Source organism: Mirounga leonina, unplaced genomic scaffold (genome assembly GCF_011800145.1).
Source record: "Mirounga leonina isolate KUSES-001 unplaced genomic scaffold, KU_Mleo_1.0 Mir_101664, whole genome shotgun sequence".
Taxonomy (NCBI): domain Eukaryota; kingdom Metazoa; phylum Chordata; class Mammalia; order Carnivora; family Phocidae; genus Mirounga; species Mirounga leonina.
Window position 1 is genome coordinate 25,331,663 of NW_023270175.1, and position 21,192 is coordinate 25,352,854.

General features: G+C 44.0%; 1 protein-coding gene across 8 annotated transcripts in view; it reads left to right on the forward strand.

Moving 5' to 3' along the window:
* Positions 1 to 21,192, forward strand: part of SLC9A6 (solute carrier family 9 member A6) — a 61,354-nt gene that overhangs the window by 29,312 nt on the left and 10,850 nt on the right. For 6 of the 8 annotated variants that reach the window (XR_004679988.1, XM_035009152.1, XM_035009160.1 and 3 more), the window contains 7 exons: positions 1,641 to 1,746; positions 2,038 to 2,126; positions 4,928 to 5,041; positions 9,378 to 9,489; positions 10,392 to 10,545; positions 15,920 to 15,950; positions 18,195 to 18,274. Coding sequence is in view for 7 of the 8 variants with exons in the window: in XM_035009152.1 (XP_034865043.1) it covers positions 1,641 to 1,746; positions 2,038 to 2,126; positions 4,928 to 5,041; positions 9,378 to 9,489; positions 10,392 to 10,545; positions 15,920 to 15,950; positions 18,195 to 18,274 (686 nt within the window). In the remaining variant the exon portion in view is untranslated. Of the gene's footprint in view, positions 1 to 1,640; positions 1,747 to 2,037; positions 2,127 to 4,927; positions 5,042 to 9,377; positions 9,490 to 10,391; positions 10,546 to 14,647; positions 14,738 to 15,919; positions 15,951 to 18,194; positions 18,275 to 21,192 lie in introns of all 8 variants that reach the window. The other 2 variants (XM_035009185.1, XM_035009176.1) reach the window with 2 other exon arrangements.

The following is a 21,192-nucleotide window of genomic DNA, read 5'->3' on the forward strand; positions in this document are numbered from 1 at the left end:
GGGACCATGACCTGACCTGAAGGCAGATGCTTAACTGACTGAGCCACCCAGGGGCCCCCATTGTGTTATAATTATTAACCTTATAACCAGGGACTTGGTTGGAAAACATTATGTAATCATCTTTACCGATAAGTAAATAAAGGAATTTCCTTGTTTTGCATTAGGCTCCGTGCTCTCCAACTTTCACTACACAAGTCTGATTAGATGCAGTGACCCTCTGGGAGTGAATTTTAAGGTTGTAGACAAAATTGATATCAAGGTAAATACATTCCAGTGAGCCTCTGGGTATTCTGTGCTGATGTTCATTTGCTCTTCGTTGAAGAGGACAAATAGGAAGTGTACGACCATGATGTCAGTTGAACAAAATCAGCTTCCTGGGTTTGGACAGATGGGAGTTCATCTCAGCTCTCAACAGTTTTAACCTTCTGTTCTAGAGTCCTTGGCACGGCCACTAGTTTGCTATTAGAAGTGTTGGGCAAGTCATTCTTGTGCTCATTCAGAAAACACTTGATTGCCTGCTGCATGCCAGATGCAATGCTCTGGGCATCAAAGATGGACAAGACAGACATGGCCTCTGCCTTCCTAGAGCTTCCAGTATAGGCGCACTGACATTTCACGTGGGCCCTCAGTGTAGGAAGGTGGCAGGTGGGGACAGCAGGCAAGATGAGTGGGACTTGATAATCTCTAAAGAGCTTCCGGCTCTAAAGCTTCTAAGATATTTTCGTATAAAACAAATACTTTTGGGAGCACCTGACTGGCTCAGTCAGTAGAGCGTGTGACTCTTGACCTCGGGGTTGTGAGTTCGAGCCCCACATGGGGTATAAAGAGGACTTAAAAGTAAGATCTTTCAAGAAAATAAAAAAAAATACTTTTTTTCAAGGATCTGTAAGTTTGCTCTCCTTCAGCCTTGTGCTGGAAGAGACTTGTCTCATGGCTTTTTACAGGTGAACTGAGGCACGAAGAGACAGTAAAAGGTTCTGAAGGAGGAGCCAGGACAAATCATATCGCTGTCCCATTACAATCTCCTTGAGGGGAGGGAATCTGTCTTGTTCATCTTTCTGCTGTGGTACACATTTGTGGAAGCAGATGTAGATTCCAGCCTGAGATTTGTCACTGGTCTGCACAGGCCCTTCCCCGGTTGACTAACAAATACTTTTTAGATTCGTATAAGTGAGTGACATGCCCCGGTTTCTTCATCGTGGAATGCTCTACATCACGGAGGTGCTAGGGGATCAAATAAACATGAAATCTCATGGAAATGTCATGTTCTTAGTAATTGTAAATTGCTATAATTAGGGAAGCTGTCTTGCTTTGGGTTGCAGATTAATAGAGGTGGCCTGTTGTGTGTCTGATCTGTTGCTCGCGTCTCTGTCCTTTATGATGTGGTTTCTGGCAAGGCATGCGATACCCATAAAACAATTGACAAAACTGTGTGACTTCCTCATGGAAGCAAAGACTGCTGACTCCTCAGTACAGTGCTCACTTTAAGAGGTCCTTCACTTTGGCGCTTCCTTATTCTGTGACTTGTGTTAGATTGGAGCATGCTTCTTGCCCTTTCATGGTTGCCTTGCCTCGACTATTATTCTTTGTAGTCTTACTTGTGTATTACAAGATCTTGTTACCAACCTTGACGGTCTTACGTGACAAAGTTCACCAAATTACGGGAGTTCCAGCTGTTGGAGACAGGCTTGTTCTTCCTGATGTCCTGGAGTACCTTCCTCTTGGCTGAAGCCTGGGGCTTCACAGGTAGGGTCCTTTCTCCTTTTGATCGTAAGCCTTCACAGGGAGTGACTTTGCCAGTCATTGTTTCTACATGGGGGCACATCCTCTAGCATTTGAACGTACTTGTTAGCATTGGGATTTACGCTGTCACTTTAGAATATAAGAAAGATGTTTAATGCAAGTGGTTCCTCTGAACAAAGTAAGTCACAACTGGAAATTTCAACACTAAGCATATGCTCTTCTGTAAAACACAAGCCTCAGTATGAAACTCAGGAAGTCTCCTTGACGTGAACTTGGAACTTGCTCTCTTTGTAGGTGTGGTTGCAGTGTTGTTTTGTGGCATCACGCAGGCGCATTATACATACAATAATCTGTCCACAGAGTCTCAGCATAGAACTAAACAGGTAAGAGAAGCTTTATAGTTTGTGAATAAATGTTTCCTCCTTGGCAACAAAACCGAAGTCTGTCTTTACTGAAAAATCATCTTTAGTTGGTTCCAAACAATGTCTACTCATTTCAGCTCCTCTTCCTTGGACTCCAGAGAGAGATGGGATTGGCAGGTCGAAGGGTGGCTGCACTGAGGGTAGAGAGAGTTCAGCAGAATAGCTAGGGGCCATTATTATTGTGGTTCCAGTGATCGATTGGCTTCCCTTCCTTGTTTTCCTAATCACATCACTTTTAAGAGCACTGTTTTGGAAGGTCTGACTAGAAGGACTGCTGGGTGATAGAAACAAGATTAGTTTCTGATCTGACTGGCTCTACTGCTGGGTGACACAGAGAAGACTGACCTCCTTCGGGTGCTTCGCAGCTGCTCTGTCTCCATGAATGTCAACTACACCAGTGGTTGGGTTTTATATGGTGCCGAACGATCAGGTGTGCAGAGTACCTGAAGGGAATTATAAAGGAAAGAGGCATAGCATTTCCTAGTCTCATGAGGCGTTTGGGACAAATGAATGAATAATATGTAATGTCTGGAATAGAAACAAATGCGTACTTGATTATGATTAGATGCTTTCAGTTTTGCCAAAGGACTAGAACAGTGAGATTAGCCTGGAAAGGACTCCTGATAAAGCAGGAGCAAATGTCCTTATTCTTTTCTTCTTTCTTCTGGAGCCACAAATTTAGTATATGACCTGTGCTTTTTCCTAACTCCTCAAAAGAGATTAGACTTTTCTTCCCCCATGCATATACGCTGAGGCTACAAATCCCTTTTACGAATTAATTTACTGCGGTAAGTGTAGAGAAGAAAATTAGCTGGGGTGTTTGGTATTCTTCTAGACAATGGAGTGGGGAATTAAAAAAAACAAACAAACAAGGTAGGCGTTTCCAGTCTTGTTGGTGATATGAAGCTTGAATAACATTAAAAAAAAAAAAAAAAAACCCCAGACTAATGGAACTTCTAGATTGTATGTTTCAAATGATATGTCATACAAGAGGTCAGAGAAGTGGGGAAATGGTTTGAGGCTTGAGGAGGCTGGAAAACTGTCATTGAAGAAATGGTGTACCTAGAAAGATTGGAAGGATTCAGAAAAGCATAGAAAAAGGATAAGAAAAGAAGCCATAGGGGAAACAGTACTGGTAAAGGCAGGAACAAAAAGGTAGCTAGCATTAATGAATGGAAGGCCGCAAAGTGTGGCTCAGGGGTAGGGCAGACAACGGCCAGACCTCCCTGTAAGGTCTGTGAGCTAGGGATGATGTTGACATTTCTAAATGGTTGGAAACAAAAGAAGATTTTTTGACACGGGAAAATTATATGAAATTCAGACTACAGTGTCCATTAGTAGTTTTACTGGCACACTGCCACACCCATTTTTTTAACATGTAGTCTCTGGCTGCTTTTGTGCTACATTGGTAGAACTGAGTGACTGTGACAGGGACCATGTGGCCCACAGAGCCTCAAATATTTACTTTCTGTCTCTGATCCTTCCCAGGAAAAGTTTGCCAACCCTTGGTGTTGTGTATTAAAGCAGAGAGTCTGTGTTGTTCCAAATCCTGGTTCCACTACTTGCTGGCTGTGTGACCAGGGGCAAGTTACATAACTTCTCTGTGCTTCAGTGTTGTCATCTTTAAAATGAGGATAATGATAGTACCTACCTCATGGAGTTGGGAGATTAAAACGAGATAATGCTTGTAAAGTCCTTAGCATAGTATCAGGCACACAATAAAAACCAGATAAAGCTTAGCTATTATCGTTAAACAAATAAGTATAATTATAGTATATTAAGTCATTTAAAGTAAATTAAATATATACTTATTTCCATTTTTAATTCCCATTTTTCAAGAATGAGGCAAGCCCGGTTGAGAAAGGTTAACTTGCTCAAAGCCATGCAGCCAGCAAGTGGGAAAAGCAGGCTTGAAGCCAAAGCATTTTGACCCCTGGGCACATGTTATTTAACCACTACCCTGTTTAGTGGGGCAGAGGGCGCATGTGCAAGAGCAGTGGTAGATAACCACGACAGACAGGGGGATGCTGGATTACAGAGGGCTCATGGGACTCATGCATTCGGCAAGTCAAGTCGCAAGTCTCGGGTCCCTGCCGTGCCAGTAATCCTTGCGGGGCAGTGGTGTGAACAGGCGGGGCACGCAGGCAGCCGGGGCGGGGAGGAGCGTGCACAGGGCTATAACCCGCAAGCCCGTGCTCCCCGAACAAGGGCTAAGACCCACATAAAAAGGGAAATCACACGACAAGGCGGTGATACGAAAGTTGTCATGAAGCATTTGATGCCAAGAGAAAAGAATCTGTACTGGACCTTCCAGCCTAGAAGAGGGAGGTGTCTTCGAACTGCCGCATCCAGAGAGACTCACTGGGTGAGGGTGTAGGATGGGGGCAGCAGGGTAGAGTGAGGGGCCCTTTGCAGTACTAGGGGTGGGGTGTGATGATAGCTTTAGACTAAGGTGGTGGCAGGGACAAGGGACATCCCCAAAGAAAACTTGACAAGATTTGGAGGAGGAGGACAATGACTGAACATGGGGATTGACAAAGGAAGTGATGGGGGGACGTGCGGGGGCAACATCTCTGGCTTTATCTGTGGGACTAGAAATGTCATCACTACATTTGCTCCCCTCTGAAGCACCTGTTTTGGGGATATACATGAGCTTTACATATGTGAAGTGTCTGCTTCGTTATCTTAGTGATGATACTTGTGTTTTCAAATTATGTAACTTAATGTATTTACTGGACTAACCTTTTAAAATTTCGTTTCAGTTGTTTGAGCTTCTCAATTTCTTGGCAGAGAATTTCATCTTCTCCTACATGGGACTGACACTGTTCACCTTCCAGAACCATGTCTTTAACCCAACATTTGTAGTAGGCGCATTTGTATCCTTTATTATGTGTTCTATTTTGAAAACTTTTTCTCAGTTGGGATTCGCACGTGTCTTCTGGAGAGGTGGGTGATAAAAATACATTTAAATATATAAAATTTTCCTCTGCGTAAAACAAAGGAGGATTGCAACTCTTTTTTCCTATTCCATTTATTCTGTTCTCTTCATTTTTGTATACTGCACAAGTAACACAGGTTGAGATGACCGAAAAAGGTCCCCGGCCATTCCATCCATCCCCCAAAATAAAACTGTCTGTCCTCTGTCACTGAAGGGAAGAGAGAGAGAGTAGACCCTGGGAAAGAGCTTGCAGTCTGCACCACGGGGCAGTAGTTGTAGGATGGTGAAGGGCTGAAGGAGGCTGCTTTCCTCTGGCTCTGGCTCTGGCTTTAAAAATCAGTCAAAATGGAGAAGCTGAGCACATGAAAGAGCACACTCAGTAGTTCCAGCCGCGGGAGAAGACGGGAGAAAATGGAATCTAACACATGTGGGGAGCGGCGGGCCTCCAGAGGGAGGAGGCCCAGCTCCACCATTGTTCCAGGAGAGGACAGGGAATGGAAAGATGCAGGTACACACCTGTAAGATGGAGTTCCTGTCTGATGGCTTCTAGTTTTATCTGTAAAGTAGGAGGTGAGAGCATCTGCTGAGAGGGCGGGAGGAGCAGGTGGCCTATCAGTTATCTTTGTATAACAAAGTATCCTAAAATGTAGCAGCTTAAAAAAACAAACACAATCACTTCACACAGTCTCTGAGGATCAGGAATCCAGGGACAGCTTAGCTGGCTTCTGGCACCTCTCCTGAGGTTGCCGTCAGGCTCTGGACTGGGGCTATGCTCTTTCAGGACTTGACCAAGGCTTGGAGGATCCTCCCCAAGCTCGCTCACTCACATGGCTGCTAGCCAGAGGCCTTTCTTCAGGGGACCTCTCCGTGGGCAGCTCACAGCACAACTTCCCCCAGAGGGAGTGGGCTGAGAGAGCAGAGCACTAAGATGGAAGCTGAAGTACCTTTTATGACCTAATCTTGGAAGTGACCATCATCCCTTCCACCACATTGTACTGGTCACACTGTTGGCCCCTGGTACAGTGTGAGCAGGGACTACATGAAGGTGTGAATACTAGGAGGCAGGGATCGTTGGGGACCATCTTGGAGACTGGCTTCCACAGGCGATAGGAGTTTTGAGGAGAAGGTTGGGAAACAGACGTAGAGAGTGTGGGCGAGCGAGTGAGTGAGTTGACCAAAGAAATGCAGTCGGATTGCTGAGCAGTATTAAGGATGTGTGTGAGTTTGAGAAATAGGTACAAACAGTAGAATCGGTCTGCCCTGTTGTACTATTTTGTCCAGGAGTACTTGGCTGGAAGCATGGAGAAGAGAGAGAGATGGGTCCTTCAAGGTTTGGGGTTTAGTCAAGTGAGTGCAGTGAAAACCCAGAGAGGGGCAAATGAGTATAGGGTACCAGGAAGAGTGTTACTAAGATGTGGCTGAGAAAGGAAGTGAAAAAGGGAGCAGACTGGTTGTTTGAGGAAAGAGTTGAGGGCTCTTTGGATGGGAGGTCCCAGGGAGGGGAAGGTGGGGGAGCCATCCAAGGGAGATAGATAAACGTTGAGACACGGAAGCAGAGAGTGTGGTTAGAGGGGCGGGGGGGTCTGAGTTAGTGCTTTCAAAAAGAAATATTTTTAAAAACTACTTCAGAATGAAGTTTCTGCCAAAGAGATTACCAGGAATATTTTTAAAATTAAAACTCTAAATAGAATCTCTGTTAGAAAATAGGGTATTACTGAAATGCCATTCTGCTGTGTTTTAGTCTTCTGGGAATGAACTTCAGGCAAAAAAGAGAAAACCCTTTTAATAAGAGAAGAACTCTAGCTGGAAGACTCCCATGAGATCAGTCCCTTCATATCCTGCTGGTCTTTGAGAAACTTGAGCAGTCAACTGGCTTGATCTGCTATACTTATCCAGAAAGGAGGCCAAATATTCTCTATACATTTCTGAGTCTGTGAGGAATTCAGGTTCCTCAGTGCAAAAGCCTACCATGAAAACTGACTTACCAGGAGAGAGTTGTCCTCTTGCTGGCTATATTAGTTAGGATATAGGCTTGACGTTATGTGACAATGACCCAGATTAACCAAGGTTTAACCAAGGCAGAAGTTTCTTTCTTTCTCATGTCGAAGTCTGAACTATTGTGGCAGCTCTGCTCCACAATCATCAGGGACCCAAGCAGCTTTCTTGCACCCATCCCTCAGGAGTTTGCCCTTATTCTTAGGGGCCAGCAAGGCTCACCCCTGTGTCTGCCACTTCCCTTTAAGGACATGACCCAGAATAGGCACACATGAAGTGATGTTAACATCCATTGGGTTACACATGCAAGAGAAGCTGGAAATTCTGTTTTTTATCTAGGTGACTGTGCATGCAGTTGAAAATTGGAGGTGAGAATGAGGGAGGGTCTACCACTAGAGAGGAAGGGAAGGATAGATATTGGGGATATAACTAGCAGTCACTGCCACATTGGCCCACGTGTTTTGTTGTTATTTTCTCATTTTTTTAGGGAAGCACTATTTTTAATAACTTTTGTATTCTAGAGTAGTTTTAGATTTACAAAAAAATTATGAAAATAATACAGAAAGTTCTCCTGTACCCCACACCCAGGTTCCCCTGTTGTTAACATCTCACATGAGCATGGTACACTTGCCACAAGTAATGAATCAGTATTGACACATTATCATTACCTGAAGCTCATACTTCATGCAGATTCTCAGAGTTTTTCCCTAAAGGCCTTTTTCTAGCCTAAAATCCCATCCAGGATGCCACATTTTATTTAGTTGTCGTGCCTCTTTAAGTTCCAGTTGACTGTGACAATTTCATAGACTTCTTTTTGATGATCCTTGATAGTTTTGAGGGGCTCCTGGTCAGGTACTTTGCAGAATGTATCACAACTAGAATTCCTGATGTGTTCCCCATGGTTAGACTTGGGCTTGTGCATTATTCCCAAATAAGACACAGAAGTAAGGTGCCATTCTCATCATATTATGTCAAGGGTACATACTTACTAACATGTGGATAATGTTGATATTAGCCTTAATCACTTGACTGAGATAGTGTTTGTCAGGTTGCTCCACTGTAAAGTCAGTGATTTTTTTTTTCCCTTTCTATATTGTACCACTTGGAAGGGAGTCACCATACGCAGCAGGGAGTTAGGTTCCACCTTCTCAAGGACAGAGTATCTACAAAATTATTTGGAATTCTTTGCATGGGGGATTAATCTGTTCTCCATTTTTATTGTCATTTATATCAGTATGGACTCATTGATATTTATTTTATACTTTGGGTTATAACACATTACTACTTTTTAAAAATCTTGTTGCCCAGGGGCACCTGGGTGGCTCAGTTGTTAGGCGTCTGCCTTCGGCTCAGGTCGTGATCCCAGGGTCCTGGGATCGAGCCCCGCATCCGGCTCCCAGCTCCGCGGGAAGCCTGCTTCTCCCTCTCCCATTCCCCATGCTTGTGTTCCCTCTCTCACTGTGTCTCTCTCTGTCACATAAATAAATAAAATCTAAAAAATAAATAAAATAAAATAAAATAAAATCTTGTTGCCCAAACTGTTCCAGCTTTGGCCTTCAGGAGCTCTTTCAGTGGGTACTTTGTCCCTTTAGCACACTCCCATCATTGTGTGTTTTGAATTTTTTTTAAGCACTTCCTTACTCTCTATGGAAGATGCTTCACGCTCATCTTGTGTATTTTCTGCTCCAGCCTCAGATCAGCCATTTGTCCAAGGATCCCAGGTTCTTTTTATGGGGGAACGGTATTAGAAACCAAGATCTGGGCTGTAAGTGTGTTCAGTGTTATTGGGTTGTCCTGGTTTCTAGGCACTCTCAGCTGACACAGGGAGGAAGTATGTATGTATATACTAGCTCCTGTATGTACATATACATATATGTGTAATCATCCGTATCTCTATTAAGCTAAGCATAAGTTCATACTGATGTCTCTACCGCTAATCCATTACCACATGCATCATCCTGGCCTCCTCTTCTTGATGACCTGTGAACTCCCATTCCAGTAGTGAGAAACGTGCCTCCCACTGTCCACCATCCCACTCCCTTAATTGTTCCATTCCAGCATACAGGAGCATCAGAATCGTTAACCAGTACTCCCATGGGAAACAACTTGACCAACAAGCCCATGATACTTATGTGCAGTTCCTTGTGCCTTTAGTCTTACAGACTCTGTCCACTTCCAAAGTTACTGAAGCTTCTGAAGATAGTCTTTCCCCGTCTTGAGTGTGTAGTCTAGATAATATTAATAGTAAAATGAAATTAACCTTAACCTATTAATTTTAGATTGCTATTTTCTTGGGAAGAGCTGCTAATATTTACCCCTTGTCCCTCTTACTTAATTTGGGTAGAAGAAGTAAGATTGGATCAAATTTTCAGCACATGATGATGTTTGCTGGTAAGTTGTAACTTTCCCTCTCTTGGCCCACTCCACGAAACCACTCACAACACATATGCTAGCTTGATTTTAAACAGAAATGATGTGCTAGTAATATAAGAGTCCCTTAAACATTGAAGTTGCAACCTCCAATAGAAAATTCTTTTTATAGTGTCCCATTCCCTTCTGTGAAAATTTTCTGGTTTCAAATTCCTGGTTCAGAAATCTGTCACATGTAGTAAAGAAGGCAAAGATGTATATGTTTTCACCCAGAAACCTGTATGCGACTGTTTATGGCAGTTGTAGTCATAATTGCCGAAACCTGGAAACAGCCCAGTGGGTGAACAAATAGGCAAACTGTGGGATGTCCATGAGGCCGTGGGTGCTCCTTAGCACTGAAATGCACAACTGGGGATACACTCAACAACATGGATGCACCTCAGAGGCATTGCGCTAAGTGAAAGAAGCCAGTCTCAGAGGGTTACATTCTCAAGACAAAAGCACAGTGACGGAGAACAGCTCAGGGGTTTGGCAGAGTGACAGAGAGGTGGGGCTAGAAAGATGTAGTACCAAGGAATTTGGTGAGGGGGTTGGCAGGGGTGGTGACACTGTTCTGTGTTTTGGTTGTGCTAGTGGGCCTACGCCTCTATGCATTGTCACAACTCGTGGGACTGTACGCCCAAAAAGAGTGGATGCTACTGGGTGTAAGTTTAAAAATAAAATTTAAAATATTGTTAAAAGGTCAGCGCATGTCAGGATCCTCTACGAATTCTCTGTATCTGTATATACTTTTGTACGTTAATACATAGTATGTGTTTGTTCACATGCTTCTAAGTTCTTAGAATGTGCCTTATTTCTCTGAATTTCTGAAGCTGGCATTGGTGAGGAGTTGCTGAAGAAATGCCTCTTTCATTCCCTCGCAGGCCTCCGTGGCGCAATGGCATTCGCCTTGGCCATCCGAGATACTGCCACTTACGCCCGGCAAATGATGTTCAGCACCACCCTTCTGATTGTGTTTTTTACCGTGTGGGTATTTGGTGGTGGCACCACTGCCATGCTCTCATGCTTGCATATAAGGTAGGTAGTGCCTGGGAACCTCATTTCAATACTAAGTTCTAATTTAGGGGTTTTTTTTTTTCCAATTACAAGAAAAGTTTAAGCTTTGACCAATGTATAATGTTTTATTTTTTCCTTTTAAAAATTATGTAACCTGTAGTACAGAGAAAATGGGAAATGTGCAAAGGAAAGTTAAAAACCATCATTTATACTTTGAGGGATGTCCTTCCAGATCTCTTGCTGTGCGTCATATGTATTTTTAACAAAAAGGGGCAGCACTGCAGGTATTCTTGTAAAGCAATTTGTAAATGTACTATCGCATGGACATTTATGTTAGGAAATATATTTACGTCAGAACTTCATGGCTGCATACACCATAATTTACTTAACCAAATCCCTCTTTGGACTTTTGCACCGTTTCTAGGATTTTTCTGTTACCATTACCATTTGAGGATTTTGCTACTAAGTGTTACCATTAACAGTGTGAACATTCATAAACGCACACACCACTGTGCACTTGTTTGATTATTTCCTTAGGATCCATTCCTAGGAGTGGCATTGCTTGGTCAGAGGATATGCATATATTTAAGGCTTTTGATCTGTATCACCCAATCAGACCAAAAATGTTTCTTCTCATCTGCAGCATATGAAACAGTCCAGTTTATCTCAACCCTAATCAGTACTAGACGTTATCTTTCTTTCTCAACTTTATAATCAGCACTGTCTGTAACCTGACAGTCCGAGGCCAAGATTGCAGGGTCTTAGTGTTAAATGCATACTAGTTAATGTATTCAATTGGAAAGCTCCCTGTCCTCAGGAGTGCTGCATTGTTTCCATGGATACAGCAGCCTGTGTTGCTAAAGCTTTTGTAGATTTTCGTTCTGTGTTTGGCTGAAACTTCATAGACCTTCTGCTGAGCCTCTAGAATGTGTAGGGTTCATTAGAGAAAACAGCATTTCACATTTTATAGAATCTGTTCTCCATTTTTTCCATTCTATTATGCCTTTCTCTTGAACATTCTAGAGACCAGCCGGCCCTAAATCACACTTTGAATGTTGTTGTTATTGTCTTGATTTCTTTTTACTTTTCAAACTCCTTTCTTACCATTTCTGTGCTATTATTGTGTATAATTGACAATAATGTTCTTCTAATCCTGATCATGACTTCAGGGAGGACCTGGCATTTGTTGAGCACCTACTATGTGCTGGGCATTGTGCTAAGTACATTTCACGTATTTATCTAATCTCAATAGCTCCATTTTACAAGTGAGGAAATAGTGGCTTCAGAAGTTTCTACGTTGTTCAAGGTCATACAGAGAATTAAGTCTCACACAGAGGAGCCTCCAGTCTCACCTCATTTCTTGTAGACCATGCTACATCAAGAAATGAGGGTGTTCACTTTGGGAAGGATTAAACTCCTTTCTTGCCTTAAGAGCTTGTAAAGGACGATTCTTCCTTATTCTACTGAGAAGAACAAAATTAAATGTAAGATAATTTATGAAAAATAATGCTCTTCAGTAGAGTCTCAGCTTTTCCATGGACTCCGTTCTCTTTCCTGATGACCCTCCACACAAAATACCCATGCCTCCCCCCCCCCCAAAAGAAAACCCACCTAGAGTTGAATCCACCTCACCAGATTTGCAAGCCCTTTGGCCCCATCTTGCCTGTTCTGGAGCATAATTTGGCACTTAATTATATGCATTGCCTTACAATCTGAGGTTAGTTCTTATTGTGGTTGTTTGGGGGGGGGTTTTGGCCTCTTTGTGAGCAGAGGATGGATTTTAAGTTTCCTTTCCCTCCCCCCGGATTTGTCTAGTACAGTTTTGAAGATGCTGAGAAGTCCTTAAAGTTTAAGACTCAGGCAGACTGAGATTTGACTTTGAGTTCTTGCTCCTTCATTCTCCAATTCTGTGGGCTTGGGCAAGTTCTTAACTCTTTTTACGCCTCGGGTTCCTCATTTGTAACGTGTGTGATAATACCTGCCTCCTTGAGGGTTGCTGTAAGGATTCAGTGAGCTAATAATGTCTGTAGAGCTCTTAGCACAGCATTTCCAGTGTGCCTTTTATTCGTTCATTTGATTAATACCAATTGATCGCCAACCATGTGCCAGGCACTGTTTTAGGCTCTAACTTAGTGGTTCTCAATGGAGGGGTGCAATTTGGCAACGTCTGGAGACATTTTTGATTGTCAGTAAGAGAGGAGGCTGCTCCTGGCATCTAGTTGGCAGAGGCCAAGGACGCCTCTAAACATCCTGTGGGGCATAGAGCAGCACTCCCACAACAAAGAATTGTCTGGACCAAAATATCAGTAATGCAAAGGTTAAAAGACCCTGCTGTGGAGGGATACAGTGCTAGCAGTAAGATAGAAAAGGTCCCTGGTCTCATGAAGTCTACACTTCAGTGGGAGAACACAGACAATAAGCTAGTAAACAAATAGATGAAGGAAACAATTTAGATGATATTAAGTGCTGTGATGACAAACCCAGTATGTGATGTGACTGGGGATAGAGTGAATTTTATACGCAGAGGTCAGGTGAGGTCTCTCTGAGGTTCCTTTGGAGCTCAGTCTACCTGAATGACAAGAGATTGTGAGTTAAACAGTGAGCAGGAAGAAGAGTGGCCCAGCAGTAGGGAAAAGAAGTGCAAAGGCCCTGAGGCAAGAGCAAACTTTGCCTGTTTAATGAACAGAAATAAAGCCCACATAGCTGGAATATTAGTGATTGAAGGGTAGGTAGGAGCTGAGGTGGGCAAGATCCTACAGGGGTAGGGGCTGGCAAATGTGTCCTGTAAAGGGCCAGATAGTAAATATTCTAGGCTTTGCCGGCCATATGGTCTCTGTCTCAGCTACTCAACTCTAGCGTGAAAGCAGCCATAGACAATGCGTAAATCAGTTGGTCTGGCTGTGTTCCAGCAAAACAGGAGGCGTACGGGATGGGGCCCTGCCATCCAGTTTGGGGAGCCCTGCTCTCTGGCCTTGTAGGACGTGGTGAGGAGTTTGGATTTTAAAATCTTGTAGGATTTTAAAGCAAGGGGCCGACACGATCTGTTTGACCGTGTGACAGGATGGCTGCAGCTGTTGTGCAGACAAAGGATCCTCAGTGAGCGAGAGCCAGCCAGCGAGCTCTTCCTGCGTCCTTTCACGTAGTTTGTGACAGTGACACTTGGCTCCCTGTCATTTCCCGCATAGACTTGGCACTTCACGGTCTCCGAGCCTTTGCTCATGCTGTTTCGTCTGCCGGGGCTTCTCCTTCACCCCCCAGGAACTAGCACAGCTCAGAGGCCTCCTCCCTTTGCCCTGTTCTGTGGGACCCCCTCTTCCCTTGGCTGAACGTGGGCATGCCTGTTACAGCGCCCCTCTCGGCCCGCCTCGGAGGGATAGCAGCGTCAGAAGAGCTACTGGGTAGTGAGAGTGCGATGAGGCATCAGGCACTTGAAAAATCTTTAGGTACATTTTCTCATTTAATCCTTGCATCAACTCAGTGTGGTGGAGATGGTGCCCATTTCCCAGGTGTAAAATTCGGGTTCATCGGGCTGCATAGCCTAATGTCACCCAGCTAGAAAGGAGCTTTGGCCAGACGGAAGCCCAGCCCTCCCCAGTTGCAAAGCCCTTGGGGATTGCGCTCTAGTTGTATCTGTGCCCCCCACTAGTCTGTGAGCTCCTTGAGGACGGGCGCTGTGTCTCAGTCATGTCTATGCCCTGTGCCTAGCACAGTGCCTGGCAGATAATAAATGCTCTGTAAATGTTGATTACACTGAACTGGCTTCCAATAACGTTCCATCCGAGTAGTACAAATGTGCTATCCCCAAGACCACTAGATGTCACTTTAGATGCACAAATGTGTCTAGAGTTTAATATGGCTAAGAAGGTATTAAACAGCTTCTGGCCATTTAACAAAGATGAGGCGAGCCTTTCTTTGAATTATGGATCTGGTCATGGCCATCTGTTTTCAAGTACTTGACCAGGATTCGCTCGCCTTCCAGATGAGGTCTTGCATCATTTTCCTCCCTTTCGTGTATTCATATTCTGGGATGCTACTGCTACAGCTTCTCACGCTGCTATTTTTTCTGTGTTGTCTGTAGTAGTGACCTTAATCGATAAACATTTGAGCACCTATTGTGTATCAGGTACTGTGCTAGACTCTGGGGCTACAGAGATGAATTGAGACATGGCCTTTACCCTCAAGGAGCTCACAGTCTATTTGGGGAGACTGACAGGTAAATAATTATACTCTCCTGTGCTAAGTATTATAATAGAGTAATCTAGAAAGTGCCGTAGGACAGAGGAAAGAATGGTTCCACCTGCAGGGGTCATAGAATGGTTCCTTTGGAACTTGCCGAAAGAGTAGGAAAAACATGAGGGACAGTGCATTTCAGATAGAGCGCAAAGGCATGGAGGCTCGGGAGAGGACGGGTCTGGGGAGAGGAGTAGGCGGGGATGGCTAATATAGGGTGTATAGAAGAGAATGAGGGGAAATGCGGGTGGAAAGGTAGGTTGGAGTGGCAGGGGCCACTAGTCTGTAGAGAGTCTTCAGTGCTGCCCAAAGGGCTTTAGACTTGACCCTCTGGGTTATAAGCCACTCTCAGAGTCTTCTGCCGAGGGAACGACCCTGTGAGTTCTGTGCTTTAGACAGCGAACTCTAGGGGACAGCCTGGCAGCCGGACAACCTTACAGCCAACTGCGACAGACCTCCTGAGTCACAGTGAGGCCTGAGCTTGAGCTGTTGGAATGGAAAGGAGAGAAGATGGGAGAAACTGTGTAGGGAAAGAACGGACAGAGTTGGAGGGTGCCGGTGTTGAGAGAGAGGAGGCAAAGAGAGCTTCCTAATGAAGCTGTTCCCTGGGCTACGGAAAGCAGGAATTTTAAGCAGATAAAAGATGATTATGAAGAAGCCAGGCTAGTATCTGTCCATTAGCCTGTGAAAACCACAGTAACTGGGCCCTCTCTTCAGTCGTCATAACAGAACGTTGCCATGAGAGCCGAGAGGCCCGCAGACACGCAGCTCCCTCCTGGAACTGCGCCGTGGCGGCCTTGTGTTCGACACTACCCGGTGTTCCTATTCCGCAACTAGGGCAGCTCCCCTCCCCCCCCCCCCCCCCCCCCCGCTCTGCTTCTAGTGCCCTGCCATTCAGGGAAGAGAATGTTATTTTTCTGAAACTGGTAAGTGGGATTGCAGGAAGAGAATCCTTAGTAGACCCTGCCTGCCTCAGGATCCAAGCTGTTGCTAAGGAAAGTGGCAGGAGCCAAAAATCGACATCAACAACCAGAGAGAAGCAAGAAAAATATTCACCATTCCATAGCTTGCGTGTCGGGGAAAGTAGCAGCCTGACAAGGCACATATGGGAATAGACCTCGTTTTGGCCTCAAGATCTCATTTGCCTTTTGTGTTTCTCCTTTAGGGTTGGTGTTGATTCGGACCAAGAACACTTGGTAAATATGCGTTTGTGTTGTCTAGCATTCCTGTTGAACGTGCAGCCGTTCGGAAAGAAAATGGCCTACCGTAGACTTCATGCCGCTATTATTTAGATCCTGTCCTGTTTGTACCAGCTTTTAACTGACACCGTTCCTGGCTTTTCTCACTGCTTGATAGAGACAAAACCAAATTTTAGACAACATGTGGTTATCAGGGGTGACAGCTCTCCTATCTGTGGGCCAAGCTGGGCTTTGGCCAGGGAGGGGAACAGTCCTGTAAGCGCTCCTGGGTTTTCAAGTGACGGCTCTGGCACACGGAGCCTTTTTCCACTCTGGTTTGCGCATGAAGGCTTGTCTCTGATGTCAGCCCCACTCCAGCTGCTCTTCCTGTGTAACTTTCAAATTGGATGACCAGCAGCTGCCCTTGAGAACCGCCTAGAAGCTTTGCAGTCCTCAACCAGTCTTCCCTGGCTGTTCAGGAGAATGTACTTTCTTGTCCCATGCCTCTACCTTGCCCGCGTCTCCTTGCTTAATTCCAGGTGTCCTTTTCTCATTGGTTCCTCTGAACCTGAGCCTGGTAGGTGCCTTCTCTAAACTGGCCACCCTTTTCTGGTGTTTTTCCATCTGCTTTTTAATGGTTTCTGAGTACCACTGAATACATGACTCCGTCCTAGACATTAGATGAGAAATCACAGAAATTATGTCTTTAAAGATGGAAAGCCTCTCTTCCAAAACGCATTCTTTTTCTTGTCTGAAACAAGCCACAGTCTATTTGTCTTCAGGGTGTGGTTCAAAAAAAAAAAAAAATTTCTCAGATTCATTTCCTAAATGCTGATTTCGTTAGCCGTTGAGTGATGAGTGTGTATGTAATATAGTCAGTACTCGCCTCTTTTGTGGTCAGAACTGGACTAGTATAGTTTCATGGGCTTGAAATACTTGTGCAAACCAGGCTGGATAAATCCCCAGGATGCCGAGCTGCTGGGGTAGTTTCTAAGTTTCTAAGTAGTTCCTCAAGGCTCCACCCGTGTCCAAATAAGAATCGAGTATCATACGATTCACCAGACAAATGCTTGGTCATGAGCCACATAAGTCTCCACCTGTTATGTCACCTCTGTCACCACAGAGGAGAAATGGGAATGGAGAAGGAAAGCCAGGTAGGTGAGTACCAGCAGTGAGATACAGGAAAAAAATGCCATTTTTCCCTTGCCCTCGAAACCGTATGGGTGTCTTGCTTTGTTACATCATGTAGTCGGTATTTCAAGCGTCCACTGGGAAGCAGAGAGGAACATGATAGTAAGTATAGGTGTTTATGTGGTGACGGGATCGTGAGATTTATAGACCCATTGCTCTTCAAAACGCAGAGACGTACAAACCTTTGTGTACCAGTGTGAAAGGAAGTACAGGTGTTTTTCAGCTCTCATAAGCCAGTACAGTGTTCTCAAGCATTCTTATTTTGTGTATGTTTTGATACATGTTGAGAGGAAGATTTATTTATTTATTTTGAAGATCAGGAAGGACAGGAAGAACCCAAACCCAGAATCTAAACTCCTACAGAAAGCCTGGGACTGTGGAACATCCACGCTAGAAAGGGCCTTTGAGATTCTTTACCCCTCGCCCTGTGTACACGAAGAAATCCAGGCTCAGAGAGGGGAAGGGACTTGTCCAACTAGTTCATGTCAGAGCTGAGATGAACCAGATCACCGAACTGCCCCACTGCTGACTGTACCACATTACAAATAAGGACCCAGTTTGGTTTTGGAAGCTATTTTAGAAGGGACCTGCTTGCTATGTTAGTTTTCCCTTCTAGCCTCTCAGGCTTACCATGGAATTTTTCTACTTGCTTTCGTTTTGCTAGTGGTCTAAGAACGTAGTAACATCTTTGCAAAAGCCAGTTACTTTTGGGACCCATAGCAACTCCCAAAGATAGGGATGTCGATGTGATGTTTTCTACTTAAGATGCAGTTCACATTGTGGGTGTAAGTCTTGCAGATTTAAGGGCGAATTATCCCACATTGATTTGTTTTCAATGACAGTAGACCCATAAATCAGCAGGCAGCCTGAGTAATAGAGGTGTTCAGAAAAACATTTCAATTTCGTATTCCAGAGCTGCAAAATACAAGCTATTAAATTTTTAATGTTACCCATGATAGAGGGTATCTTGTATGAAGTAGGCTATATTTCCAAGTCTACAAAGAAATGATTCTAAATAAATGTGTTTTTTATCTTGGTGTATGTATTGATTTCTTTATTATCTGTTTGCAGGGTATTCCTGAAAATGAGAGAAGAACCACCAAAGCAGAGAGTGCCTGGCTTTTCCGGATATGGTACAACTTTGACCATAAGTATCCTTAACCGAGGGGGAAAAATGGTCGTGTGAACATGGTCAGTTACAATTTAATGGAATGGCTGTTTTGATTTTTCCCTTCCTGAAGTGGAATACAAAGCCTACCTTTGGTCTTCCCTTTCCCCTTCAGTGTGGTGGATGGAGAAGGTTATTAAAGACAATCCACACAAATGAATTCCCCTGAAAACCCAGGACGCCAGCCGGGAGCGGTTCGTATAGAAGGTGGCTGTGTGATGGGCCTCTGGAGCCCTCATGGTAGAACTTTCTTCCCTCTCTTGGCCTATTTATTGAGCAGTCGTTGTCTTTTACCTGATTTAGTGAATCTTGCAAAAGGTATTTGCCGGTCCTTGTCAGTGCACCTGCTAGGATAAAAGAGGAAATGCTGCCTCAGGGAAAAGCGTGAGTGTGAGGTGAAAATGGAGTCATGTTAGATCCCGCAGTAGCCAGTGGCAGGCCTGCTTTTCCTGACCTGTCAGGAGACTGGAAGATTCGCCTCTCCACTCATGGTGCCAGTGTTTCCTTGATTACCAAATCTCTGTCTTCTCCTATAGTAACTCTTCTACTTTGGGTTGTGTTATGTTGTATGACCTGTTCAAGTCATGCCTTTCAGAAAACATTTTATCCCTTACTATTTACTAAAATCAGTTTCTTGGGGGAACCTGGGTGGCTCAGTCAGTTAAGCGTCGGCCTTCGACTCAGGTCATGGTCCCAGGGTCCTGGGATTGAGCCCCACATCGGGCTCCCTGCTCTGCTGAAGCCTGCTTCTCCCTCTCCCTCTGCCCCTGCTTGTGTGTGCTCTCTTGTGCGCTCTCTCTCTGTCAAATAAATAAATAAAATCAGTTTCTTATTTGAAAATTGAACTGGGAAAAGGGACCATGCAGTTCTTTCAGGCTGAGGCTTATTAGTAAATGAATCAAAACTCGGTTTGTGTTCCACCAAAGCCAATTTGGGACAACCATGTAAAACATGTTTCCCTTGCTTTTGACTTGCTGATGAAAGCCTTGTATATTTAAGAAAAATGCACTTGGCACTTATCGTTAGAAGCTACTACTTACTATATTCCATTTGCTAGATTTTTACAATCACTTTTTGCAAGTACTCAAAATTAAATTACTGTATGGAAACAAGAATGCAAGCGTATCTGTGGTATTAAGACTCCCAGTAGTGAGAGAGATCCTGGCTCTTTAAAATTGTTTAATGATTATGTCATTACTTCTGGCTCCATTATCAGCATTTTGGGTATAAGCCATTCCCATATCTCTTGGGGCTTTTTCTTCCCTCTGATTTAACAAAAATTGTGTAATGTTTCTTGCATAAAATGTACATTTTCTGCATAATATATGTACAAAACAACTAAATAATCCTGATGTAGAGAAAGAGCAGAATAATAGCTTATTTTTCTGTATATTTTTATAGAAGTGAACTCAAGATTTGACTCAGTACTACTAGACTAAGACCCAGTAATTTTTTTTTTTTTTTTTTTTTTGAGAGAGAGAGAGAGCTGGGGCAGGGCAGGCCAGGAGGAGAGGGAGAGAGAGAGACACTTAAGCAGGCTCCACGCCCAGCACAGAGCCTGACATGGGGCTCAATCCCACGACCCTGATACCATGACCTGAGCTGAAACCAAGAGTCGGACACTTAACCGACTGTGCCACCCAGGCGCCCTAAGACCCAGTAATTTTAATACCTAGTGCCCCTAGTAGAATTAATCATTCATCCTTCTAGATTTCAGGTCCTTTGTGTAGCCAGATTGTTATAATTGAGATATAACTGAAATAACAGACCCAAATCTTAAGCTGGCGTCCTATGTATATACCTGTGTGCTTGCTACCCTTGTAAAGATATTTAGAACATTTCCAGCATCCCCGAAGCTGCCCTGTGTTCCCTTATAGTCCGTGCCTTCCCTGCCCCTCCTCCCTGCAAAGGGCAACCACCATTCTGATTTCTAGCAACATGGATTAGTTTTACCTGGTTTTGATCTTCATAAAGACGGAATCATGTATCACATATTATTTTATGTCTTGCTTTTTTCACTTAGCAACGTGTACCAGTAATTCATTCTTTTTCGTTGCTCTGTGGTGTTCCAGAGTGTGAATATACTACAGGTTTGTGTGTGTGTTTGTTTTTCCAACCGTCCTACTGTTGATAAACATTTGGGTTGTTTCCACCTTTTGGCTGTTACGAACAAAGTTAAACATCCACGTATGCATCTCTTGGTGCCCATCAGCATTCATTTCTCTCCTGGGTATATATACCTAGGAGAAAAATTTAGGGCAAGTGTATTGTTCAGCTTGCATAGATATTGCCAACCAGTTCCAGAGTGCTCATAACCAATTTACATTTCCCACCAGCAGCTTAAGGGAGTCCCACTTGTTCCAGATCTCCACCAAAACTTGATATTTAATCAGCCGTTTAAATTTTAGCCATTTCCATGGGTGCGTAGCGATACCACATGTGGTGCAATTTGCATTCCTCTGATCGCCGGTGAGATCGAGCATCCCTTCATATGTTTATTGGCTATTTGGACTTCATTTTTATGAAGTATGTCTGTTTAGTTCTTTTGCCCATTATTTAATTGATTTGTCTTACCTTTTTCTTACTGACTTGTAGTTCTTTCTATGTTCCTGAATTGGGTTCTCTGTTGGTTATATGTACTATGAATATCTTCCCCCAGTCTGTGGCTCACCTTTTCATTTTCTTTTTTTTTTTTAAAGATTTTATTTATTTATTTGAGAGAATGAGATAGAGAGAGAGCATGAGAGGGGGGAGGGTCAGAGGGAGAAGCAGACTCCCTGCCAAGCAGGGAGCCCGATGCGGGACTCAATCCCGGGACTCCAGGATCATGACCTGAGACGAAGGCAGTCGCTTAACCAACTGAGCCACCCAGGCGCCCCACCTTTTCATTTTCTTAATCCT